The 23,630-nt window shown below is 46.9% G+C and overlaps 2 protein-coding genes across 9 annotated transcripts in view; both read right to left on the minus strand.

Annotated features, from left to right (window-relative positions):
- LOC133344273 (MFS-type transporter SLC18B1-like) overlaps positions 1-554 on the minus strand; it is a 29,258-nt gene extending 28,704 nt beyond the window's left edge. Inside the window, exon 1 of the mRNA XM_061554355.1 lies at positions 405-554. The gene's annotated coding sequence lies outside the window, so the exon portion shown is untranslated. The remainder of the gene's footprint in view (positions 1-404) is intronic.
- Positions 555-1,157: 603 nt separating this feature from the next.
- On the minus strand, positions 1,158-23,595 carry LOC133344277 (MFS-type transporter SLC18B1-like). Of its 8 annotated transcripts, XM_061554361.1 has the most exons (16): positions 23,459-23,483; positions 21,079-21,175; positions 19,918-20,060; positions 15,720-16,002; positions 14,955-15,050; positions 13,772-13,845; positions 12,389-12,536; positions 11,588-11,744; positions 11,296-11,432; positions 10,170-10,271; positions 9,198-9,289; positions 8,796-8,891; positions 8,525-8,599; positions 7,226-7,319; positions 3,606-3,655; positions 1,158-3,089 (listed from the first exon to the last, which is right to left on the minus strand). In XM_061554361.1, exons 4-16 carry the CDS (start codon positions 15,996-15,998, stop codon positions 3,026-3,028), a joined length of 1,464 nt encoding a protein of 487 aa, XP_061410345.1. In that variant the 5' UTR covers positions 15,999-16,002; positions 19,918-20,060; positions 21,079-21,175; positions 23,459-23,483; the 3' UTR covers positions 1,158-3,025. The 8 variants fall into 8 exon arrangements, with proteins under 8 accessions (XP_061410345.1, XP_061410346.1, XP_061410343.1 ...); XM_061554362.1 differs by lacking the exon at positions 23,459-23,483 and having other exon boundaries at positions 21,079-21,193; XM_061554359.1 differs by lacking the exons at positions 19,918-20,060; positions 21,079-21,175; positions 23,459-23,483 and adding an exon at positions 23,491-23,586.
- Positions 23,596-23,630: the final 35 nt, after the last annotated feature.

Genomic DNA, 23,630 nt, shown 5'->3' on the forward strand with positions numbered 1-23,630 from the left:
TGCGTATTTAATGTGGCGCTGCATTCTGATGTTGTAGGAGAAAACATTTATTAAAAAGTCTATTAGATTAAGTAGAACGTGTTGTCTATATTTAAAGTAGCGCATTTTGATGTGACGTCACATTTCTCACACCCCCCCCCATCGTCACAAATGTCTGACCCCCCCCCCTAGGTGCGTGACGTCATTTATGGACGGCCCCAAAGTCCACTGAGCTATTATTTTTTTTTAGAAACGACCTATCCATCACAAATGATATCTCAACGCAACGGCTTCATCTGCGTATCACGTGCACCATTATACACGCGGCCAAGTAATCAAAACGCGCCTCCATTCTAAACGTGGGAATACAAACCGCGGAGTGACCCGCAGAAGAAACAAACCCAAAATAATCGCACGCCACCCACCTCGCACTCGGAGTCCCACCACACGTTGACGCCGTGGCGCGGGTGGCCTAGGCGCGGGTCTCTGGAGTAAAGAAGGGGGCAGAGGCGGGTCGGTTCACCGGCGCATCGGAGGCTCACCCCGCGGTTACCACTCCACGTGCTGTTCCAGGCCGCTTGACAGCGGAAGTGGAGCGCACGTGGGAGGGGGGCGGGGCGAGCGGAGGGAGCCGCCGGCCAATCTGAGCGCGCGACAGCCAAAACAATTCCGAGCGCGCTTAGGTCACGTGGGCTAGCAGCTGTTTTGAAACGCGGGGAAGTTCGAATTTGCTGCTGCTGCTGCTGGTATAGAGAATTGCCCTGGACGTGGGAGCGGTGGTGGATAGTCCATGTTCATTCGGCGCGGCTATTATATCCCACGAAATAAACACTTTTGACTTATTGCAAAGGGGTTTGTTTTGGCTGGACCTGAAAATTGATTAGTGTAAATTTTTTTTGTCAAAATTTTAAGTTAATGTTATGCTCTTAGATGCGCACTGCATTCAGTGCCACGGCTTACATCTGAGTTGGTCCCGAGTCCCCTAGTCACCAATCCACATGGCCGGCACGGGGAGGTCTTCATCCAGTCTCTTAATAGTGTGTTCTATACTACACAGTCTTTTATCGAGTTTTAAACTCTATCATTACAAGAACAGCAACGTAGCGTAGAAGAGAACATCAGATGAGACATGTGAAGATGACAAAGAATGCAAAGAATTTTAAAGTGTTTGAACGATATCACTTTGAAAGGAACTTTATTTACATTTAAACTTACTTTCGATTCCATAAATACACGCAATATATTCCCCACTAACAGAAACAGAGAGGCTCAACTGGAAGTCCCTCTACCAGGCCCACAACTTGCATAGCCACACTCAAACACTATCCACATATATAATGATAAGCCAATATATGACATAGTCCTGACAGTATGGTGACCAATTTGCAACGATAGTACCAATGATTTCCTCCGCTCTGCGTAATTGTTGGAGTCATCTGCCACTGCTTGATTTAACGACAATGTCTCCACTATTACCATCTTCAAATAATTTGACCTGCTTCCTGACGTTTTCACACGTTAAATTCACACGCCTTTTGTTAGACGGTCATATCTTGTTAGTTGATGAACAAATATGGTTAATCACCATCAGGATGTTCCTCGTACATGAGAGACTTGTTTTAGCATTCGAGCCAGTTAAGATTTCCAGCCTGTGCCTCAGACAAGGTACCGTTAGCTTAAGCATGCTGTACTTTTAAAACAATGCAACCGACAAACTTGTAGTGCAATACATAGTAAATATATTACAACACATGTGAACAGAATAATGGATATGCTACAGCCAGCTTAAATTAGTTTCAGTATTTTTCACATTTCTGAGAAATCTAAGGCACAAATATTCTTCGATACATAAGAGGTGGTAAAACCGTTCCGGGTAAGGCAAATTAAAAAGTTAAGTCTTAAAATCAGTGGTCTCAGTGGCATTTCCTCTCAAAAAGTGTCAACAATTTTCCTTTATTCACAAAAACATCAACCTTCATCTCATGATTTCATGAGATTCCGAACTTGGGATGTTTTTTCCAATTCCTTATCGAGTTATAAAATTCCACTATATCGCAATATACTTTCACTTGATTCTGATGTGATCTGTGCACGATTAAAAATAAATATACTGTCTGAGACTGCACTGGTGTACAGGCACAAACTAAAAGAGATGACCATCATCAACACTGTACAGTAGTTTAAATGTAATCTGGAGGTTAACATTTTTGGCAGCCGCTTACTTTTTATGATAAACATCATGCAATAATAATGGTGGTCAGATTATTTTGTCATGCACATTTGTACAATTTTGAACACGGACAACTACAATTCTGCAATTCTCCATCAACATGTCTGACGGTGCAGGAACACTTGAGTCTCAATACTCATTTTCATTTGGTATTTTCCCAACAATTCTCCCAAAATGTGCAACCAGCATTTTTTCAAGATCAGAAGAATCCACTCGGATCTCTCGGTCCTTTAAAGTGACCTCTGGTCAACAGAGTAGGGGACAGAGTAATGCTCATCGCATGACAGTAAAACCAATAATCAGCTCAGTGCTGGCATTCAACGTTAAGTGCAGAATTTAATTTACCGTGCTGTTTTTTTGTGTGCAATTAGTGGTGACTGGGCGAAGACTACCAGTTTATTGCACTTTGATTTAATGGTGGCAGCTGCCTAGAATCGAAAAGAGGTTCACAACGGTTCCAGCCCAGCACTATCACTTGTGAGCCACCTTTCCATTTCTACACATTTATAATGTGTTCTTGCTTGCATCAGTGGTGGATCCAAAGGGGTGGCACCTTGAAAACCAAAAAATTTGATGAGTATTTTATTGATATTTACCAGTAAAAGTAAATAGATTTCATTATTACTATGATCAATTTAGGGCCCCATTTAAAAATCTTGAAATTTCAGAACCACCTCTCCCTTGCCAAGTTTCTCGATCCACCTCTTTTGCTTGCAATGAGTGCCGTGTGCTAATGCTGGCACAATTGACCGCGATTGCACCACGACCCCTCGCACGTTGAACGCCGATGCTTGGCTTGTCCAACTCCACCCAGCGCTAGGACAGCAGGGGTCTGGTGGCCTCCTCCACATCGCCGAGCAGCTCTTCTGTTTGGCGGTGCCTGCAGAGAACGTGGTAACAGAAGCGGACACGGGATGTGTGAAATGCACTCTCAACAACGTGAGCGTGGTGCAACTTGGTTATTCACAGGGCTTAATTGTTCACTGAATATTTTTTGCAGGTTTGCTGGTAGACCGGAGTAGGTAGAGAACTAGTAGCCACAGCTATAGCTGAGAGGTATACCGGATATGGTGCCCATTCCCATTGGCAGATGTCAGCCAGTGGTGAAAATTCCACATTTTTCACAATGGGGGCAGTCTCTATGTAATTTGGATACATGTGTAATGTCGCTCTCAGAAACATCGTCTTGTTCAGTTATATGTACATTGTGCATAAAGTCCACCGACTCACTGATAACTGAACGAGTAACCGCGAGTGACGATATACACCTGGGTAACTTGTGACTACGATACGCTCCCTGTGTAGTTGGCTGGCTACACAGGAGCGGACGTGGCTGGGAAATTAAATAAAAACCCTGTGATAGCAGGCCGGCATGGTCAGACCACTGTGCAAATACCTGTTTTCACTGATGCACTCGTAGCTGTAAAATGCAAGCATGAGGAATGCCTGGAATAGAATAATTGAAAAGAGTGTTACAATCACAGACAGACCACAGTGATGTACTACAAAGTGTAGCCAGTTGTGTGTTGTTCACGACAGCCCGAGTAACGTCTCAACAGTTTCCTTTACTGTTGCCAACTTGGTGGGGAAATGAACTCATCCAGCCCAGTCCTCGCCCACCCATTGCATTTACATCTCAAAACTACACGCTGACTCACGGGTAAGGCATTACGTGAAATAACATATTGAATCGCACTGTGTAACAGTTTATTTTTTATTTTTTGTTCCTGGGTAGTGTTATTTCCTAATTGCTTATGCCTCAAAGGGACATAAAATGGCTATTATTCCCCACGAACTTTGCTTTTGTGACCTGGACAGTGATATTTTGAAATTTACCTATTTTCCTGAACATTCCAGATCTATTCAATGCTGAGTAAACTTGGAGTAACTTCTAGAATAGTCTACAAGTTTCCAGTAATATGCAAGCATCCGGCAGACGCATTTTGCCATGAAGTTCGCTATCACAAGAATTTGGCGGGAACCCACTGACCACTCAAGCAACTGCTACTTCTGCATGGTGGACTCTTCCAAACGTCTGACTGGTAAAAATGCACCTGCTATCACGTATCCGGACCTTCCTTCATCCATCGCCCCGGTGCCACACTGACATGAGCTCCCCGTACCCACTCCTCCGGAGAGAGAGCAGCCGTCTTTAGAAGAGAGCAGCAAGTCAGAGAGCGAGGAAGACGTTGTAGATCCAAACGACAATTTCAGAGGTGAAGCTGAGGAGAGAAAGCCATACTACCCCAACCAAAAAGACTTCAACGACTTGATCAGAGATCTTGGTCTCACCAAGTCCAATGGCGAGCTTTTGATGTCTAGGCTCAAGCAGTGGAACTTGTTGGATGAAAGTGTGCAAGTCGCAGATCAAAGGAAGTGTCACCAATCTTTTTGCAGCTTCTTCACCTGTCAAGATGGGCTCTGCTTCTGCCACAATGTGACCAGTCTGGTCGAGGCAATTGGAATCACCTGTAACCAGAATGAGTGGCACCTCTTGATTGACAGCTCATCCAGGAGCCTCAAAGCCGTGCTGCTCCATAATGGTAACAAGTACCCATCTCTTCCCCTGGCTCACTCAGTGCACCTCAAAGAAGATTACAACAGCATCAAGACCTTGCTGGACGCCTTGAAGTATGAGTACGGCTGGGAGGTCATTGGAGACTTCAAAATGGTGGCATTCCTGACGGGTCTCCAAGGCGGTTTTACCAAGTTTCCCTGCTATCTTTGCCTTTGGGACAGCAAGGACACCAAGGCGCACTACCACAGGTGGAACTGGCCACAGCGGACCAAGTTCTCTGTGGGGAGGAACAACGTCAAGTGAAAGTCACTGGTTGACCCCCGGAAGGTGCTGATGCCAGAACTGCACATCAAATTGGGCCTTATGAAACAATTTGTCAGAGCCTTCATAAGGAGTCGGCAGCCTTCAAGTACCTTCAAGACTTCTTCCCTAGGCTGTCTGAGGCAAAGATCAAAGCCGGTGTCTTCATCGGACCACAGATAAAGAAGATCCTGGAGTGCAATGAATTCCCCAAGAAGCTCACTAGTAGAGAGAAAGTGGCTTGGAACAGCTTTGTCACAGTGGTTCGTGGCTTCTTGGGTAATCACAAGGTCGAAAACTATGTGGAGCTGGTTGAGACTCTGGTGAAGAACTACGGCACAATGGGCTGTAGGATGTCCCTCAAAGTCCATATCCTTGATGCTCATCTTGATCAATTCAAGGAGAACATGGGAGCATACTCAGAGGTCCAGGTCCACGTGTTGGAGACTCTGTAGGATGTAGAACGTAGATTCTTCTGGATGAAAAAGAGCAGCCGGTCCCTCTTGGCGTGGCTGACTCCACTGGCTCCACCCTTAGCCACGCCCACCTTCGAGAACCCTCGAGCAGGATCTCGGCCCTGACACGTGACCACCCCGAGCCCCCACCTGGAGGCCCTGTGTAGACTTAACCGGTCACGTGTCCTCTGGGGTGAACCAGAGTGCCACGGCCTATCGTAACCCAATTCCCTGTGGCCGACACTCTCCCTCCCTATCCTGTAGGGGTCGGCACTGCATGCAGAGCGTGGTGCCATCAAGCGCTGTCAGTCAGCGCTCAATAGGCCCCTCCAGGGCCGGTACTGCAGCCACATGTGAGTGGTGCCCGAGATGTCAATACACCGCACGCCGTGCCTCTCTAGGGCCGGCATTACACAGTGACATCCGCGATGTCACTACACATGTGGGAGGATACCAGAGGCCCAGGATAAAATCCATGTTTGCGAGAGGGCAACCCTCTATACCAGTGGTCTTCATTAATTTTCCCTTTTGCCAATAAGACATCATCAGTGTGAGGGCCGCAACACATTTCAAAGCATTGGGGTTTGACAGCAGCACGATGATGATGGGGAGGTGTTTTCACTTTTGTGTATTGTCGTGGGCCTCACGTCAGGGGCCACACTAAAGACCACCAGGTGCCACCAGTGGCCCACGGACCTTTAAAAGGAGAAAACTGTTTTATATCATACAGAGCGGACAGTTGGTATCAATGCACACTTTGCTGTACCTCAACCTGCTGGCAAGCCACGGTATTGCACCTCGATGCCTCCAGGAAGTCTCGCAACATTTTGTCATTTGATCCTTATGGCGGTACCCCGGGGTACCAATAATACAAAATGGCCGAGGCAATTCAATATTTTATTTCTGGGACACCATTTTTTTCCAGGGGTGTACTTAACTCCGCGACTGGGGTACCAATAAATCCGAAATCAGTGGTGCTACTCCGCGAAGTCGAAACGCAACGAGGACGATTGCTCTGAAACCCTGAACGCTCGTGTGCACCATAGTGCATTGTGTACAGCACGTCGAGATGAGTCGATTGCCGCATCGCCGACAATCAACAGACTTAGACATTATGACCGACATTATGCTCTCGCATAATGTCAACAGACATTATGCGAGAGCCGGGGTAATAAGGTACCCCGGGGTACCGCCATAAGGTTCATTTGTCCGATCCACCAACCCTCGCTGCCTCCGCAGTGCTGGTTTCCTAGCCACGTGCAAAGCCACCAGCACCCGGCGGCATAAACCCAGTGACCCGATCCCCAACTACAGATAACACCAGTGGCGAGGGATATCTTACCTGGCCCCATCCTTTATCCAACCTGTACTGACAAGCATGAAGTATGGTCAAACAACCCCCATGAACGACTCGACATGGGGAGGCCTTCATCCAGCAGTGGATTGACAAAGGCTGTACATTTGTATTACTATTTTACAAAAAATAACTGAGTTTTTAACCTTGGACCGAATGACCAGCTGTTCCATCCACATTCGGGCCATCTATACAGCATTATGCATTTCTGAATCTCTTCTAAGTCAATAAAACATTTCTAATAATATTTAGGAAATCAATTAATTAAATGCACACTCATTTGATAAACTGTGCACTGACTGGCACCATTCATTTACAGAGGTGCGATGGTGGCTGCTCTCAGATGTTCCGTGCGAGTCTGGAGTGATGTCCCCCCACCGGTGGCTCACCGCAAGGATTAAGAGCAGCCCCTCCATGGTCGCGGCCCACTTGAAGTTCACGTAGTCATCGAGGAGTCCGCCCAGCGTGGGGCCTATGAAGTTCCTGAGGTCCACAAGGAAGGCAGCCGTCACTGCACAACGCGCATCTGAGATTTTAATTTCATGGAATACCTTAACGCAGATACTCCATGTCACGGAACTTTCTGGAAAATAGAACGGTTGTCATTAAGTACGGTTCAATGTGCCTAGGAGCATATCCACCACAGAGTTGGAGCAATGAAATCAGCTCATTTGTCAGTGATAGGTTCATTGTTGTATCGCAGGACCGCGATAGATGGCGAAGGCTCGAAGTGTCTTTCATTAAACCGCAAACTGACCATGAATGACGACGACGATGTACGTATGAATGGTGAACCACTTTCGCGCCGTATGTCGCCAACCGTGATAATTTGAGGTGTAGGAGGACAACAAACTAAACACAAAAAGCAGTTGTAAAGAAATTATTGAATCTAGATGCACGATATGTTGCATTTCAGGCGTTGAAATTTGTCTGTACTCCCCATTTTGGAATATTTATATTTTTATTACTGTCCCGTCTTCCTCGATGGTGTACTACCAGTCGTATTTGTACTGTCTGTACTCTGCCAACTCGTGTCTTGTTTGTGCAATCCCTTTAATTCTGACCATCAGCCTAATGGAAGAGTTTGAGTTAAATAAAATCAACTATTACGTGCACAATGGGTAGTATAATAAGTGTAAGGATATATTTTTATAAATGAATACCTACCTACCTAGAGAATGTATACCTGGGAACCCTCACCTAATCTCAAGACCCTTCTTCTAGGGGCTTCTGCATGGCAGAGTGGACTTTCCTTTGGGGATTTCTTTGCACTTTGTGGTGGCCCCTGAAGCAGACCCCTTGGCCCCTAATGATGCCAGTGGACCCCTGTGGGCAGCACTCAAGCATGGATGGCAATGAATAGGCCCTGGTGCAAAGAATGCAACCGCGCCCTGTCAACTTTCCTGCCTTATTCGTAGCCTGGCACCTGGGCCCCCAGTGCAGACTCAAGGGGAAGTCCACGACCTACGAGTCGATAGAGCCGGGTTGAGAAGCCCTGGTCAATGCCACTTCCTACAAGTTTCTAGAGCTGAGATGAGAAGCTCTGAGCAATGCCACTACCTCCGAGTCCATACAGCCCCGTTGACAAGCCCTGCTGGAGTGAACGTTTACCCTTCACGCTAGCGCAGCCCTGTGTAACCTGCTAACTCGGGAAATATGCTTCTGATTCCGATGTTGGCCATACTCACCCGAAAGACATCAAGCCATTGCAGATACCGGACACCAACCCCAGCGTGCCCAGCCCCACTTCAAAGCCATTGTTACTGAAAGCAAAATAATCGGTGAGAGTAAAACAACGGTCGGTGTTATTGCCTATTTTTTTGTCAGTATAATAATTGTAAATATTGCATCGCCAGCATAGTGGTGCACAACTACAGGGTTGGTGGGCCACGTAGAGATTTGTGAAACTCAAACCCACTGGACTGCACCGTGCCCAGATGGCAAATAAATTGGACTTACGTGGCCATGAGGAGGATCTCCGAAAATGTGGGGACGATGGCTGTGGCGATGGAAACACCCAGCACGGCCAGGACCACCACCACGAGCCACAGCTGACTGATGCCACCACAACATCACCATAATGGTAAATCACAACACAACATAAAAGCACCAAGGCAAGAACACAACAGCATCATAGCAAGAATACTACAAGAGCACCACAGCAATAGTATAATGGTACCACCACCGTAAAACAAGTGAAGAGCACGACAACATCGTGATCGCAACAGCTGCATAGCTGTTGTGGTAGCTCAGGCAACTGCAGCCCACATATCCGATTTGGAAACCAGAAAAAAATCAGTTTTTGTCTTTCCACTATCAGGTGCCATGTGCAGGTGGTGTAGTGACTGACGTCATCCTCACGTGTGGATGTGCAGGATGGGAACAGGGCCCAACAAGCAGAAGCAGATACCGGATACAAAAGCTCCAGCCAGCATCATGCATCTCATCCATTGCTGCAAAATTAACAACAAAGCCAAAAGGGTGACACAAATAGGCTCACACAACCAAACGCTTGTGCGTTCCCATCCCGGTCAGGGATCAACTCAGCTCATCATCATTCGCCTGTGGTGGTTGATAAAATAGGTACTAATTTTGGGAAGTCAACGGTGGTTGTCCTAACGACTCCTGTCATAAAAAATGTTGAAATTTTATTATTGACCCAGAGCTGGCATCTAAGATGGGCAATGCCCAACACTTGTTTGCTCCCAGGGACACTTGTGATCACCCCATGATTAAAGGGATAATTTTTCCAATGATAAATGCGATCCAAAATAACTGCAATTCTGCATCAACATGATGTCTGACAGAGCAGGGGCACCTCACTTGAGTCTGAATAATGCTTTGAATTGTGCTTAACTTTTTTAGTGTACAGTGCCCCAAAAGAAGCAATATAAGCTTGGGGCGACAGTCAAACTCCGCATCACAGCAGATAAGCGCTTTAACCAGGATCTCAGCAGTGCTCGCACAAAGCACTCTCAAGGGCAGTTTTTAAGCCACCCAGCCATCTTAAATTGGGGCTTTACTATGCTAAAGATGGTCACTGCATTGTGTGCTTTCAGATGCGCTTCTGCAGCCGTCTGGAATGCTCTTGCTTCCGATACGATTAGCAGGGTCGGCTACATACGGTGCGAAAGCAGAAGTTCAACATCCACACCTTGCTGTGGGACGGTGTAAACCGCCTTTATTTTACCGAGTCATTTACGCAAGGCAGACTTTAGACCGCACGCGGGTGTTGCGATGGTGAATGATAGTCAGTGGCTGTGCACGCAAACTTGTCTCTGTAAAAGAACTGTCCGGAAGAGCCGAGTGGAGTGGCTCGTTGTGCGTCCTCACAGGTCTGCGGTCGCTGACGTAGCCCACGACAGGACAGCTCACAGAGTATGAGATGCACAGGCTCATGAAGACGAGTCCAATCTTCCCAGAGCTCAGATTGAACTGTGAAAGGCCACAACAATGGAAACTTCTGGAAACGTGATTAAATACCAAATCACAATTTTAGACTGGAGAAATCCGATGAGCTATGAAGTTATTTTTCACAGATGTTGAGAATGATGTCACCGGATAGAAGCTCTCAGCCATACCAACATGAACTAATTCCCATTTAATCACATTTCACTACACATATTTCTCGTTTCTTATTAAACATACCCCATTTCATTCACTTACCATTTAATTACCGATAAATCACAGAGGCAGCACACATTAATTTTGAGTGCAAGTTTCCGCAACAAATGTTTCGGGACCGAGTGTTCATGCATTATTGTCACGTATAACTTTAAGTTGTAGAGCGGTATTTGCGTAATGGACCACACTCTGCTGAATATACTCGGTGAAGGTGAAACCTCTGCAGCGTTTGCTACTAGAAGAATCTGAATGCTTGGATGCTGAAGGAAAATTAGTTCACAGACGCATTGTTTTCAAATTTGAAGATAAAAACAAGCCTATGACCAAATCACCAAATCACCCAGAATTTGCTTGACCTCCTCAAATCTCAGAAGCTAAACGGGTTTGAGCCTGGCTCGTGGCTAGCCACCATTGTTGTCATAGGCTGCTCAGGGACTACGCGGTGGGCAGCAGAGGGCCAGGAGAGCAACATCCACCATTGTACTTGATTGTCATAGGGGCCGTCCATAAATGACGTCACGCGATTTTGGACGATTTTTGACCCACCCTCAAATATGACGGCACAAATTTCTGCCCCCCCCCCCCAAAAAAAATATAGAAAACATGCTTCAAATCGCTTTAAACTATTGTCATTGTAGTGCGTATTTAATGTGGTGCTGCACTCTGATGTTGTAGGAGAAAACATTTATTAAAAAGTCTATTTAATTAAGTAGAACGTGTTGTCTATATTTATTTAAAGTTTTTATGTGACGTCACATTTCTCAAACCCCCCCCCCCATCGTCAGGCGGACTGCATTCCACCAAATGTTCAGGAGCTGAAGCGGCGTGTTCTCACCTGCTCAAAGAGGAACAGCGAGATGTTGGGATCGAAAAATCCCATCGATGAGTCCACGCAGCAGATGAGCAATGCCACGACAATCACAGAGGGCAGTGACAAGAGCCGTATGAACGAACCACTGCTCCCCACCAGCACTGTGAGAGAGAGAGAGAGAGACGCGCACTCATTACAAGGCGCCAGTCCCGCAATTGGAATGTACCGCAGTGCGGCGTTTTGGAGAATCATAGCAATACAATATTTCATTGAAAAGTGAGATCACGATCTGACGAGAGGAGATGCGACCAGGCACCTTGCGGAGGCAGAGCGGCGAGGATGACGGGGATGGTGAGCAACATGAAGACGCCGACGATTATGAGAGTCATCCTATAGCCCCACGCCTCGTACAGGAACCCGCCCAGAGGAGGACCCATCACCAAGCCCAGCCCTGCGAGGAGCTCCAGGAAGCCCTGCCGAAGGGGACACCGGTGGGGCTTCTACTCACACGGGGCTATGGCATTGACCACAGAGCTGCACACATGCATGTGATCCGCGTGCGTAACCCTCTCTGACCACATCACCTGGGATGCGCCCGATCTCAGCATAATTGTGAACGTAGCTTCGTAAAAGATGAAAAAATGTCGACGCTTACACAATAACGCCAAAAGAAACGTGTGTAATTTCATCTTCTTGTTTCTTTCGGTAAAGTCATGTAGAAGGGAAATAATAAAATAATAAAACATAATAAAATAAAATTATCACGACGTTTTGGCAGCAACACAAGCAGACGTCCTCCGGTGCAGAAACAGAGCTGTCGGAAAAACAGCTCTGTTTCTTCACCTGAGGACAGCTGCTTGTGTTGTTGTCGAAACGTCGTGAGAATTTTATCTTGTTTTATTTTTATTATTTTATTAATTCCCATCTACGTGACTTTATCGAAATAACCAAGAATATGAATCCCTGCAGTCACAAAAGCTTTAAATCTAAACGTGTGTAATTTGTTTAATATTCATGGCCATCTTCAACATTCATGGCGATTACAACACTTGCGTTTGTCCCTTGTGAGCCCTAAACCGACAAGGTTGAGTCTGAAACGGGATTATTTGGCGCTCACGATGGTCGTGGAGATGTTGTGCGGGAACATCGACATCAAGATGGTGAAGGACGCAGTCATGGAGGCAGCACAGCCCACGGCGTCCACGCCGTGCAGCAGGAAGCACAGGGCGATGAAGATCCTGCCGCTCGGGGCCTCGTCTAGGAGTCTGCACGCAGACGCGGAGGATTCGTTATGGACTGCTTTTTGTTTTTTTTCCATTTAAAACTTTCGTGACTGCAGGGATTCATCTTCTTGGTGCTTTCGGTAAAGTCACGTAGAAGGGAAATAATAAAATAATAAAAATAAAACATAATAAAATAATTCTCACGACGTTTCGGCCACAACGCAAGCAGCAAGCAATGCAAGCAGCCGTCTTCAGGTAGAGGCTGCTTGCGTTGTGGCAGAAACGTCGTGAGAGTTATTTTATAATGTTTTATTTTTATTATTTTATTATTTTCCTTCTATGTAACTTTACCGAAAGAACCAAGAAGATGAACTGCTTTTTGTGTTTAGTTTGTGGTTCTTCCCCTGCACCTCCGATTAGCACAGTTGGCTATGTACGGTGCAAACGAAGTTCAAGGTACATACATACATGGCAACGGGACCAAAGGCCCCCTGTCCAATTTCCCCTCCTCTCCACAGCCAGGGATGTGGGTCTCCAAGGCCCGTGATGCCTGGTGCCTGGTACAAGTTGAAACCCCTGCACACTCGATAGCTACGTCAAGGGAGGGGACCCAGCTTCATAGGAAAATTTAAATGTTAAAAACAAAAGCTCTAACTTGTACTTTAAGGGAATCACATTGTAGGTGACTCCACGTGTCCATTTGAGGCTAGATCTTGCTGACAAAACTCACTAGACAAATGAGATTGGGAAACATTAAGCTAAAAAAAAGAGGACTTGTAATAAATCCACTATAGACTTTGGCTGGGCAACAAACTCACCCATTCATAATAAAGGTTTTTGGGTCAGATCGCGTTATTTATAAATGTGTCGTAACCCTCCACCACCCGACACGGCCAAACAGTAAAAAATGTGTCACGTTTTTCAAAGGACAAAATAATTCACTTCTTTAGCCCACCGGTGTGCTGAAGATGACGTCACCCTGCTGCTGCTCTATTTAAGACCGGAAGCAACAGGTGAGCTTCACCATTCTTGCCCGATGAAGCTGATTGTAATTATCATCGAAACGTCGTACTACTCAAATTTAAAAATTCTGTTGATTCTCTCTTCAGCACACCGGTGGGCTAAAGAAGTGAAATATTTTGTCCTTTGAAAAACGTGACACATGTTTTACTGTTTGGCCATGTCGGGTGGTGGAGGGTTACGACACATCCATCTGACCCAAAAACCTTTATTATGAATAATATTGGTCGCGAAAGCCTGCCACGTGTTAAACTCACCCAAACAGAATTGTGCAGGTTCCAGAGGCCAGCAGTCCTGAGAGAAACGTGAACTTGACTCCAATCTTAACCATCTGTCAACAGATTATATGCATGTTAAATATATCGACATTCTCTGTCCACATAGCATCACCATTCAAGTATTTGTTATATGATCTGACCTATAATTGTTAGTCTTGTTCAAATGAAAAGTGTGTAAATCATTAAATGCATGCTTAGAATTACAATGAGCAAAAGGGAAACATTGATTCGGGAACATACACAGCTTAAAAACAAATTAAAACAGTTCAAAAGAGTAAGTCTGTTGGGGTTAGATATGTCGCTGGAAGAGATGAAGGCCGATGATCAAGCATGGCAGAGTGGATGGAGTGGTAGCCAAGGAATAGAACGCATTCAAGTGGACATCCACCCAGGAGATGGAGTGATCAATTCAGTCCATGTCCAGGTGTTGGGCAAATTATGACATTGGAGGCTTCGGAGAGATGATGGTGGCTTGCGTAGGCCTATCATCCAGCTGTGGACTGACCACGGCTGATGATGAGAATGATTATTTGGGAGTTAAATTTCGATTTAAAGCTTTTGTGACTGCAGAGATTCATCTTCTTGGTTCTTTCGGTAAAGTCACGTAGAATGGAAATAATAAAATAATAAAAATAAAACATAATGTTCTTCACCTGAGGACGGCTGCTTGCGTTGTGGCCGAAACGTCGTGAGAATGATTTTATTATGTTTATTTTTATTATTTCCATTCTACGTGACTTTACCGAAAAAACCAAGAATATGAATCCCTGCAGTCACGAAAGCTTGAAATCAAAATGCAAGTGTTGTAATCGCTATGAATGTTGAAGATGGCCATGAATATAAAAAAAATTACACACGTTTAGATTTAAAGCTTTTGTGACTGCAGGGATTCATATTCTTGGTTCCTTCGGTAAAGTCACGTAGATGGGAAATAATAAAATACAAATAAAACAATAAAATAAAATTATCATGACGTTTCGGCAACAACACAAGCAGCCGTCCTCAGGTGAAGAAACAGAGCTGTCTTTCCGACAGCTCTGTTTCTTCTTGGGGGTTGTGTAGAGTATTTTTTCTAGTACGTTTTCAAAATGGTTGCTGCAAACATTTACACCTCATTTTAATGACGCAATTCAAAACACTGCGGCAAATAACGATTACTCACGTATTTTCCCAACAGAAGAGAAAAGAGGAGCTGAACGAGGGAAAACACTCCAAATATCAGTCCCACCACCGTTTCGGTGGCTCCTTTCTTAGCAGCCTAGGAAGATAGAGCCACACATCAGCTTGATATTGTAGCCATGGTCATAGTCCTTGTGATAAAATAACCTCATGCATCACCACCGATAACCCCCTTGTAGCGTATAATTGTATGAAAATTAAATTCACTTGCATACTGTTACGTCATATGTGCAGTATATCGAGCAGGCAAATAGCAGGGCTGCAGTTCTGAATCACAGAAGTCAGAGCACTTAGCTGGCACTCCCGAGATGTTGTGTTTGATTCTCAAGCGTAGTGTAGCAAGTAGGTCGTCTGAACCAGGTCACGATTGATTGCACAAAAATTGCCACCAAAATCAAGTTGCTTTTCGACTCAAATTGACTACATTACAATGCAGTCAGTCACATTAAATGTGATATTGCACTGGCTAAATTCAGGTTCTGAGAATAAAAATATCGTTTGTCTGTCATTCAACAATCTCATAGCAGAGTGTGTGGAACAGTTTGACTTCTGTGTAAATGGTAAAAGGCCGCTTGAAGGACATTTCATCTTCCGCAGATATTCTCTGACAGAGGAGGCATACTGCTCTAAGAAATGTATGGACTCGGATTTTTCGACATTTTGAAAAAAAAAGTTTAGTTTTTCTAAAATAAAAAAATGTATGTAAATTTAAATATTCATGCAAGGTGGCACTTTTTACAGCACGTACCTCCTCAGGAAAGAATGGGACCAGGACCGAGTTGGTCATCATGGAGGTGAACTCCACGCTGGCGATGGAGATCAATGTAAAGTACTCAGCCCTTGTAAAGCTGCGTCTGGGGCCACCTGACCCCTCTTCTTCTTTGGAGCTGATGCCATCGGAGCGAGGCTGCCCGTTCGAATGACCTGGCGCATTTTCCACATTCCAAGTCGTATTTTTCCTAGGAATTGAGGCGCCGGCTCTAGTTGCATCACCGTGTACATCAAGGTCGTCTTCACCATCAGCCATTCCCCTTTTGAAAAACAAGCAGCACGTAAAGATGTTAATGCACTCACTGCAATTATTTGCTCATATTGATGGTATGTGCAGTGTCGCCATGGTGCAATGGTTACCAAACTGCCCATGCAATACAGAGGTCGCTGATTTGATCTCCTGGTGCGGCAATTTAATTTGGCACATTAAAAAAAAAACCACCATGTCTGTCGACCCAGCAGTATAAACTCTGGCTTTCGCCTGATGATGCTGGTTGTAATTACCGGCGAAACGTCGTACATTTATGGGATCTACCCCAATAAACATATATTATGGATAGTGGCCACGAAAGCCTATGTGTTAAAACAGCATAAACGGGGTCCACCAGTAAGTCGATAAGCACATTGCATGTGGTAGGGTAAAGTGTGTGTACTCCCATCTCTTTGGAGACATCTGGTCACCATAGAAGGGTAGGAAAAGTAACTTCAAGAGGGAGTCTCTTGAGTTTCCTTTAGTCGAAGCCCTTCCAACAGCAGTGGCGTGACCAAGCAATTGCGTGGCTCCACTTTTACTTTTTCTTCACGCATGGAGGTGTGAGTAGTCAAGGGGGCCAATGTCCAGTGGCCAAGGGGGACCATTACATTTATTACTATTTTTTGTTTTACCAGATAAGGCCCGCTGAGCTATATAGCTCTTTTTGAGAAGCGACCTTGCCACAAATGATAGCTCAACGAAGTGGCTTGTCACGTGGAAATTTATAAACAGCCAACTGCTTTAAATGTACATTTCTAAATGTCGCGGGAAAAACCGGAGGACCTGGAGAAAAATCCACACCGCCATGGGGAGAACATGCAAACTCCAAACATACAGGCGTCAGGAACAGGATTGAACCCATGACCTCCTGCATACCACCAGGCGAGGTAGATAACATCTCGCCACTGTGGCGCCCCATTGTACGGACACAGCCAATGACTTTCTGGGCGGAATAGGACGTTGAAAGCAAAATATTGAATTTTCGAGAAGTTTTAATTAAACCAAAGATGTTCACTAAAAGATCAGAACGAAATCATTAATAACCCAGAATTTAAGTCAATTACAGTGATTACAGAAAGGAGCAATGCAATTGTAAAAGCAATGTTTGTTTATGACTGAAACAATGACTAAAATCCAATAGTCATCATAAATGTATGTTACTTTCCAGGGTATATATATATATTATGAAAATTATTAATTATTTACGAGAAAATATAAAAGACTGTCAATGCAAGGGTCAACAGTCAACAATAGCAAACTTACTTCTACTTTCCTGAAACATTAACTTTCAGCCTATATGTAGTATACCAATACCCGCCGTTCACCACTAAGTGATGGTGCCATCACCACGGCGCCTGTGCCAGGCCAGGTGCACTTTGAGGCCACGTGAAGTGTCGAAGGCTCGCTGATGGGACGTTTTGGGACAGACCCAGGTGCCATGGGTTGGCTGACTGAGATGACCGGTAGTTGCACCAGCTGTACCCTCCACTGTGCCAACTTGCTGCATTTTAGCTGCCCGGCTATACTCTGTAGTATATCAATACATAGATACACCAATATTCTTGGGTCTTTCGGTAAAGTCACGTGGATAGGTTCAAAGGAAATAACAAAAAAAAAACGACGACGTTTCGATCGCAACACAAGCGTTCGTCCTGCAGTCACGAAAGCTGTAAGTCATAGATAACACCTGTCAACCACTTTTGGAGAGGGACCAATGTTCTTTGTCTTCATCACAAAGTAAAACAAATTTGGCAATTTTTTCGGTGTTAAAAACTACAACATTGAAAGCTGTGAAAACCTATTCTTATTCTGGAAAAAAAGGTCCCACAGTGCAACACACGTTTGCCTCGGCGATCTCGCGTCTTGCAGCAAGGTGATTAATACACGATCGAGCTGAGAGCAACAACCGAACTGGTTGTGGCCACTCCACGCGTCTGCACCGCTGTGCAGCCATGATCATGACGACAGTAATATAGACACATTCCTGCGGAGGGAGCTGGTAGGAACGTTGGGTTGCTCGGTCAATGGCCAGGGTCAACGGCGGCGTGGTGTATTCCGCAAATATGCCCGACTGTGAGGGCAGGCACAAGCCGGCGTGAGTAGGTTAAACGTTGAGTTTTATAAGGGCACCACGGGGTGACCAGCCCCTCCGCACCCAGCCCCACCCCTCCCACCCCCCACCCAGCCCCACCCCACCCAGCCCCTCCCCACCCAGCCCCTCCCACCCTCCCCTCCCAGCCCCACCCTCCCCACCCAGCCCCTCCCCACCCTCCCCACCCAGCCCCTCCCTGCACGACGGACAGACACAATAATCCCCTGTGGGCTGGTGTAACCAGGAGGTTCCTACCAGTATCAGAGACTACAGCATACACGCACAAGAAGGTGTATAGCTTAGTGTGTAACAAAAAGAGGGGCACACGAATAAAATGTTGATACATACATACCCTTCGGTGACCGTATCGCCCCCACCCGCCTGCCCTCTTTAGGAGCGAGGCGACGTGTTGATTCACAGCGAAGCAGAGTATACAGACTATACAAACTATGTGAAAATGCAACGTTACACTCAATGTCCCGGCTCGCTGTTGCCACTGCGCGCAGTGTTTGTTTCAATCCTCGTGACCAATGGATCACGTTTTTTTGTTGTCAGCGAGTGGAGGAAATGGGATTTACAGCAAGTGGCCCGTATCACGGTTACATGATGCAACACGATGTAAATCAATAACTGTTGTGTCACGCTGCTGCACAACTTCTCACTGGAGCTGGGTGTACGTTTGAATGTTTTTGTTGTTACGGTACGAAATTTGATCTCCTTCCGTCAATTCACTGCTGGACGAATGCCTTGTTCCACGCCGTGCCGGTCATTGTAATTTGAAGCATGACCATATTTCACCACGCCGGTCAATGTGGACTGGGTGCAATAGAAGGGAGGGGGCCCCACGGGCACCAGGCTTGGTTCAGATGCCACTCGCCATGGTACGGTACACGTTGAACTTCTTTCGCACCGCACGTAGCCAAGCGTGTTCATCGGAGGTGCGGGGGACGACGACAAAAAATCGTGCTACTTATGTTAGCCGCAGCCACGAGTCGGGAAACGAAAAAATATTTGATGCAATGGATAACACCACTGCGTCACTGCAATGTACAAATATCACATAAAGGCTTGCGTACTGTAATGTACACTGTTCAAATATAAACAGACTAGCTTCACTACCCGGCTTCGCCCGGGACTTGTATCCACCACGCCCGGCCGCCTTTGTCTCCCCAGTGGCAATGTTAATACACCACACCAGTTACTCGTTTTGAGGCTGAGTCCCTCCCTCACCACTCTCCCTCCCTCACCACTCTCCCTCCCTCACCACTCTCCCTCCCTCACCACTCTCCCTCCCTCACCACTCTCCCTCCCTCACCACTCTCCCTCCCTCAGCACTCTCCCTCCCTCAGCACTCTCCCTCCCTCAGCACTCTCCCTCCCTCAGCACTCTCCCTCCCTCAGCACTCTCCCTCCCTCACCACTCTCCCTCCCTGACCACTCTGTAGAGTACGTGAAACTTTGATGAATTTACCTCAGAGTCGCGTGGTGGGTGTCGAGGCCTAGCACCGTGCAGAGCCTCCGGCCTCGCCTGATTTTCCCACCCGCTGGGTACGGGTGCCGTTCCCCCCCCCCCCCCCGCGCTACAATAATACTGTCTAATCGCTATAATTTTATAATCTACCGACCCTATAATAGTAATTGCACACATTGTGGTGGGGGGGGGGGAGTGAAGAGGACATGAAACTTTGATGAATTTACCTCAGAGTCGCGTGTTAATGCGTGCGCCTATTTTTAACGGGAATTAAAAATGGCGTCCACCCCGCGGCGAAGGCGTCGCTACCCGTTGCCAGGGGCAACCGCCGTCCAATGAAAGCGGCGAAGGCGTCGCTACCTGTTGCCAGGGGCAACCGCCGTCCAATGAAACTGCAGCCCGCGGCGAAGGCGTCGCTACCCGTTGCCAGGGGCAACCGCCATCCAATGAAAGCGGCGAAGGCGTCGCTACCCGTTGCCAGGGGCAACCGCCGTCCAATGAAACTGCGTATGGTCCGGCGACACAGACACACACACAGACAGATTCGCGATTTTATATATATATATAGATTATTATTATACAGTTTTTTTTACAAGGAGTCATGTTTGCATTGACCTCAATACCTGCGGTCGGAATGCAAACAAAAATCACAACTATGATAATGCATGCACTGTCCTTGAAATTGATTGGTCCACACCCGAGACAGCTTTTCTTACAGCCTAATGAGACTAGGTAAAAAAAGGTGTCCGTTTTGTTGCCTAATAAAAGGGTAAGAAACGAATTATCATATTTTGCTACTGGCAAAGGAGGTTCCAATGGTGTATTACTATACAGCTTTATCGTACGAGTAGCACTTTCGAAATGTGCGACTCACAAAATCCTGGTCCACGAAGGGTGGCCCTCAACAACACACGAGTCCTCATCATCGTCCCTCTCGTGGGCGGATAACATCGGTACAAGTGTGAGGGAAGTGCTCCTCGACGCGTTGCAAGCAGATGCAGCCACACAAGCGCTCAGAAAAGCAAGCGAAGGATGTACAAGGCTTGACAGATGCGCACTGATCGGGACAAACAGGGTGGCGCAGTGCGAACACTCGTGCCTCATGGTGAGGTCATGGGTTTGATGTCCGACTCGGGCGCCTCTCTGTGGAGTCTGCACGTTCTACCCCCCCACCCCCCTGGATCTGCATGGGGTTTCTTTCGGTTATCCGGTTTCCTCACAGAGCTAAAAAGACAAAGACCCCCCATATAGCCTTAACAGACTGTAGACCGCCTTTGTCTCCCCAGTGGCGATGTTTACACACCGCACCAGGTACTCATTTGAGGCTGAGTCGACCTAGGGGAGGACCGGGACCGGTTAAAATAATCGTCACTGGTGGTGGCCATGAGCGGGAATCGAACCCGGGTCGCCGGGTTGAAAGCGCAGCGCGCTAACCGCTGCACCACCGCTCGCCACACAGCTGACAGACACACACACAGCACGACTGGTGTTGGCCTAAACCTCCCAATGCTGAAAAATTACCTGCAAATTACTCAAGTGGGAATCACACACGACAGCGGCGGCGGCAGCAGCGGCAGTAACATCGATGCCCTGACTCCGGACACTTGGCAGGACCCACCTGCAAAATAATCTCGACTCAGCGGGGGCTTCCTTGGTTAAACACACGCGTAATAATAATAACGCTTAGATTGCGAAGAAAACACATTTTTTTGTCAGGCCAGGTCACTCGCTTTCACATTTTCCCAACAAAAAAAAATTTGGATTTGACAAGCGTAGTTACGTAATGTGTTGAACTTCTTTTGCACCGTACGTAGACACACACACTGCCAATCGGAGGTGCGAAAGCAAAAGGCGTTGAAAAAAACCCTCAGGACTGTATAAGTCAGGGGTCGGCAACCAAAATAACAAGAAGAGCCATTTCTTTCCAATTCGGTACAAAATTCAGTATTTCAAGAGCCGCAATGCATCCGAGTACATACGTACTCATCGTCAAGAAGCAGCCCGTAAAGAGCCGCATGCGGCTCCGGAGCCGTAGGTTGCCGACCCCTGGTATAAGTAAATGGAGAAAATGTTACATTTCACACATTTGCCGAGTCATTAAAACCAACGGGTTTTAATGATTTGAAGCTTTCGTGACTGCAGGAATCCATACTCTTTGGTTCTTTCGGTAAAGTCACACCTTAAGACGGTCGCTTGTGTTGCGATCGAAACGTCATGATCTATTAATAATTTTCTATCGCCGTAACTTCACCGAAAGAACCACAGAGTTTGGGTTTTAATGAATGAAGGGCGGAACACGTTTCAACTTCAACACGCTGCTCAAGATAAATGCAACATCGGATTGGGTAGCGGCGGCACGCGTTGCTTGCCCGCATCAACTTAACTTAACGAGGTTTCTGAATAATTTTAGTGAAATTTACGCGTAACATTGTTGTCTATTTTGTCTCCTCTCTTGCTACAAACCCTGCATGGCCCCTTCATCTCCGTTGTTTAAGGGCTCCTTCGCTCCTCACCACCATACCGCCGACACTGGACGTGTTTTATGACCATCCTCATCGGTCTATCGGATCGCATGAAGCCATACAATTGATTTAACTTATTAAAACTATTTTTTTTCTTTGACCAAGTAAGGCACGCTGAGCTAGACGATGTAGTTCTTTTTCTAAAGCAACCTAGCCACAAATAAAAGCTCAACGAAGTGGTTGATCGCGTGGAAACGTATAGCAGACAACATACTCTGACCACGGGATGTTGATTTTAAATGTGGAGGGAAAACCCCGGAGGAAGCGGAGAAAACCCCACGCGACCACGGGGAGAGAGAGAGACACACACAAGTTCCATATACACAGCAGGCGTCAGGGTCGGGATCGAACCCACGACCTCCTGCCCACCAGGCGAGGTAGTTAACATCTCATCAGGGTCGGGATCAAACACATTACCTCCTGCACACCAGGTGAGGTAGTTAACATCTCATCGAGGTTGGGATCGAACCCACGACCTCCTGCATACCAGGCGAGGTAGTTAAAATCTCATCAGGGTCAGGATCGAACCCACGACCTCCTGCATACCAGGCGAGGTAGTTAACATCTCATCAGGGTCGGGGTTGAACCCACGACCTCCTGCACACCAGGCGAGGTAGTTAACATCTCATCAGGGTCAGGATCGAACCCACGTCCTCCTGCACACCAGGCGAGGTAGTTAACATCTCATCAGGGTCAGGATCGAACCCACGACCTCCTGCACACTAGGCGAGGTAGTTAACATCTCATCAGGGTCGGGGTCGAACCCACGACCTCCTGCCCACCAGGCGAGGTAGTTAACATCTCATCAGGGTCGGGTTCGAACCCACGACCTCCTGCACACCAGGCGAGGTAGTTAACATCTCATCAGGGTCAGGATCGAACCCACGACCTCCTGCACACTAGGCGAGGTAGTTAACATCTCATCAGGGTCGGGATCGAACCCACGACCTCCTGCCCACCAGGCGAGGTAGTTAACATCTCATCAGGGTCGGGGTCGAACCTACAACCTCCTGCCCACCAGGCGAGGTAGTAAACATCTCATCAGGGTCGGGATGGAACCCACGACCGCCTGCACACCAGGCGAGGTAGTTAACATCTCCGAGCCACCGCAGTGCCCGAGAGCACGTCAAACCGCGGAGACGGAGCGATGGAACGAGCTCGTGCCGGACGGATCCTAACGCAGCACGTGGCCGTGAGAGAGATGATGATGATGGATGGAGGCCTTCGGTTCACCCAGCAGTGGACAGATCATGGCTGTCGCTGGCAATGACGACCATGACGGGGGAAGAGTGACCCTTCTGTGGATACTGAGGACGCCACCCCACAATGGAAATCACGAAGCGCGTCTACCAATGCTCGCATGCGCCGCCGCTACATACCTCGGGCATTTAAACTGCAGTGCTGCACTTACATAGTGACGTCACCGGCAAACCAATAGCGACGATGACGTCATCGCATCGGACGCGACTCGCGCGACGCGCAGTGACGTCATCGCATCGCGGTAGGTCAAGAGCAAACGTGCGATGACATCATTGCTATTAAGCGAACCGA

The sequence above is a fragment of the Lethenteron reissneri genome, chromosome 19 (genome assembly GCF_015708825.2).
Source record: "Lethenteron reissneri isolate LAM-NWPU_2019-01 chromosome 19, ASM1570882v1, whole genome shotgun sequence".
NCBI lineage: Eukaryota > Metazoa > Chordata > Hyperoartia > Petromyzontiformes > Petromyzontidae > Lethenteron > Lethenteron reissneri.

What these genes read in the sequence shown, in the direction of transcription:
- LOC133344277 (XM_061554359.1), bottom strand. An exon ending in CTCTTCTGTTGGGAAAATAC is followed by an intron (nt 13,846 to 14,954) that starts GTGAGTAATCGT and finishes ATCTGTTGACAG; the next exon opens with ATGGTTAAGATTGGAGTCAA. An exon ending in GGCTGCTCTTAATCCTTGCG is followed by an intron (nt 3,656 to 7,225) that starts GTGAGCCACCGG and finishes ATTCTATTCCAG; the next exon opens with GCATTCCTCATGCTTGCATT.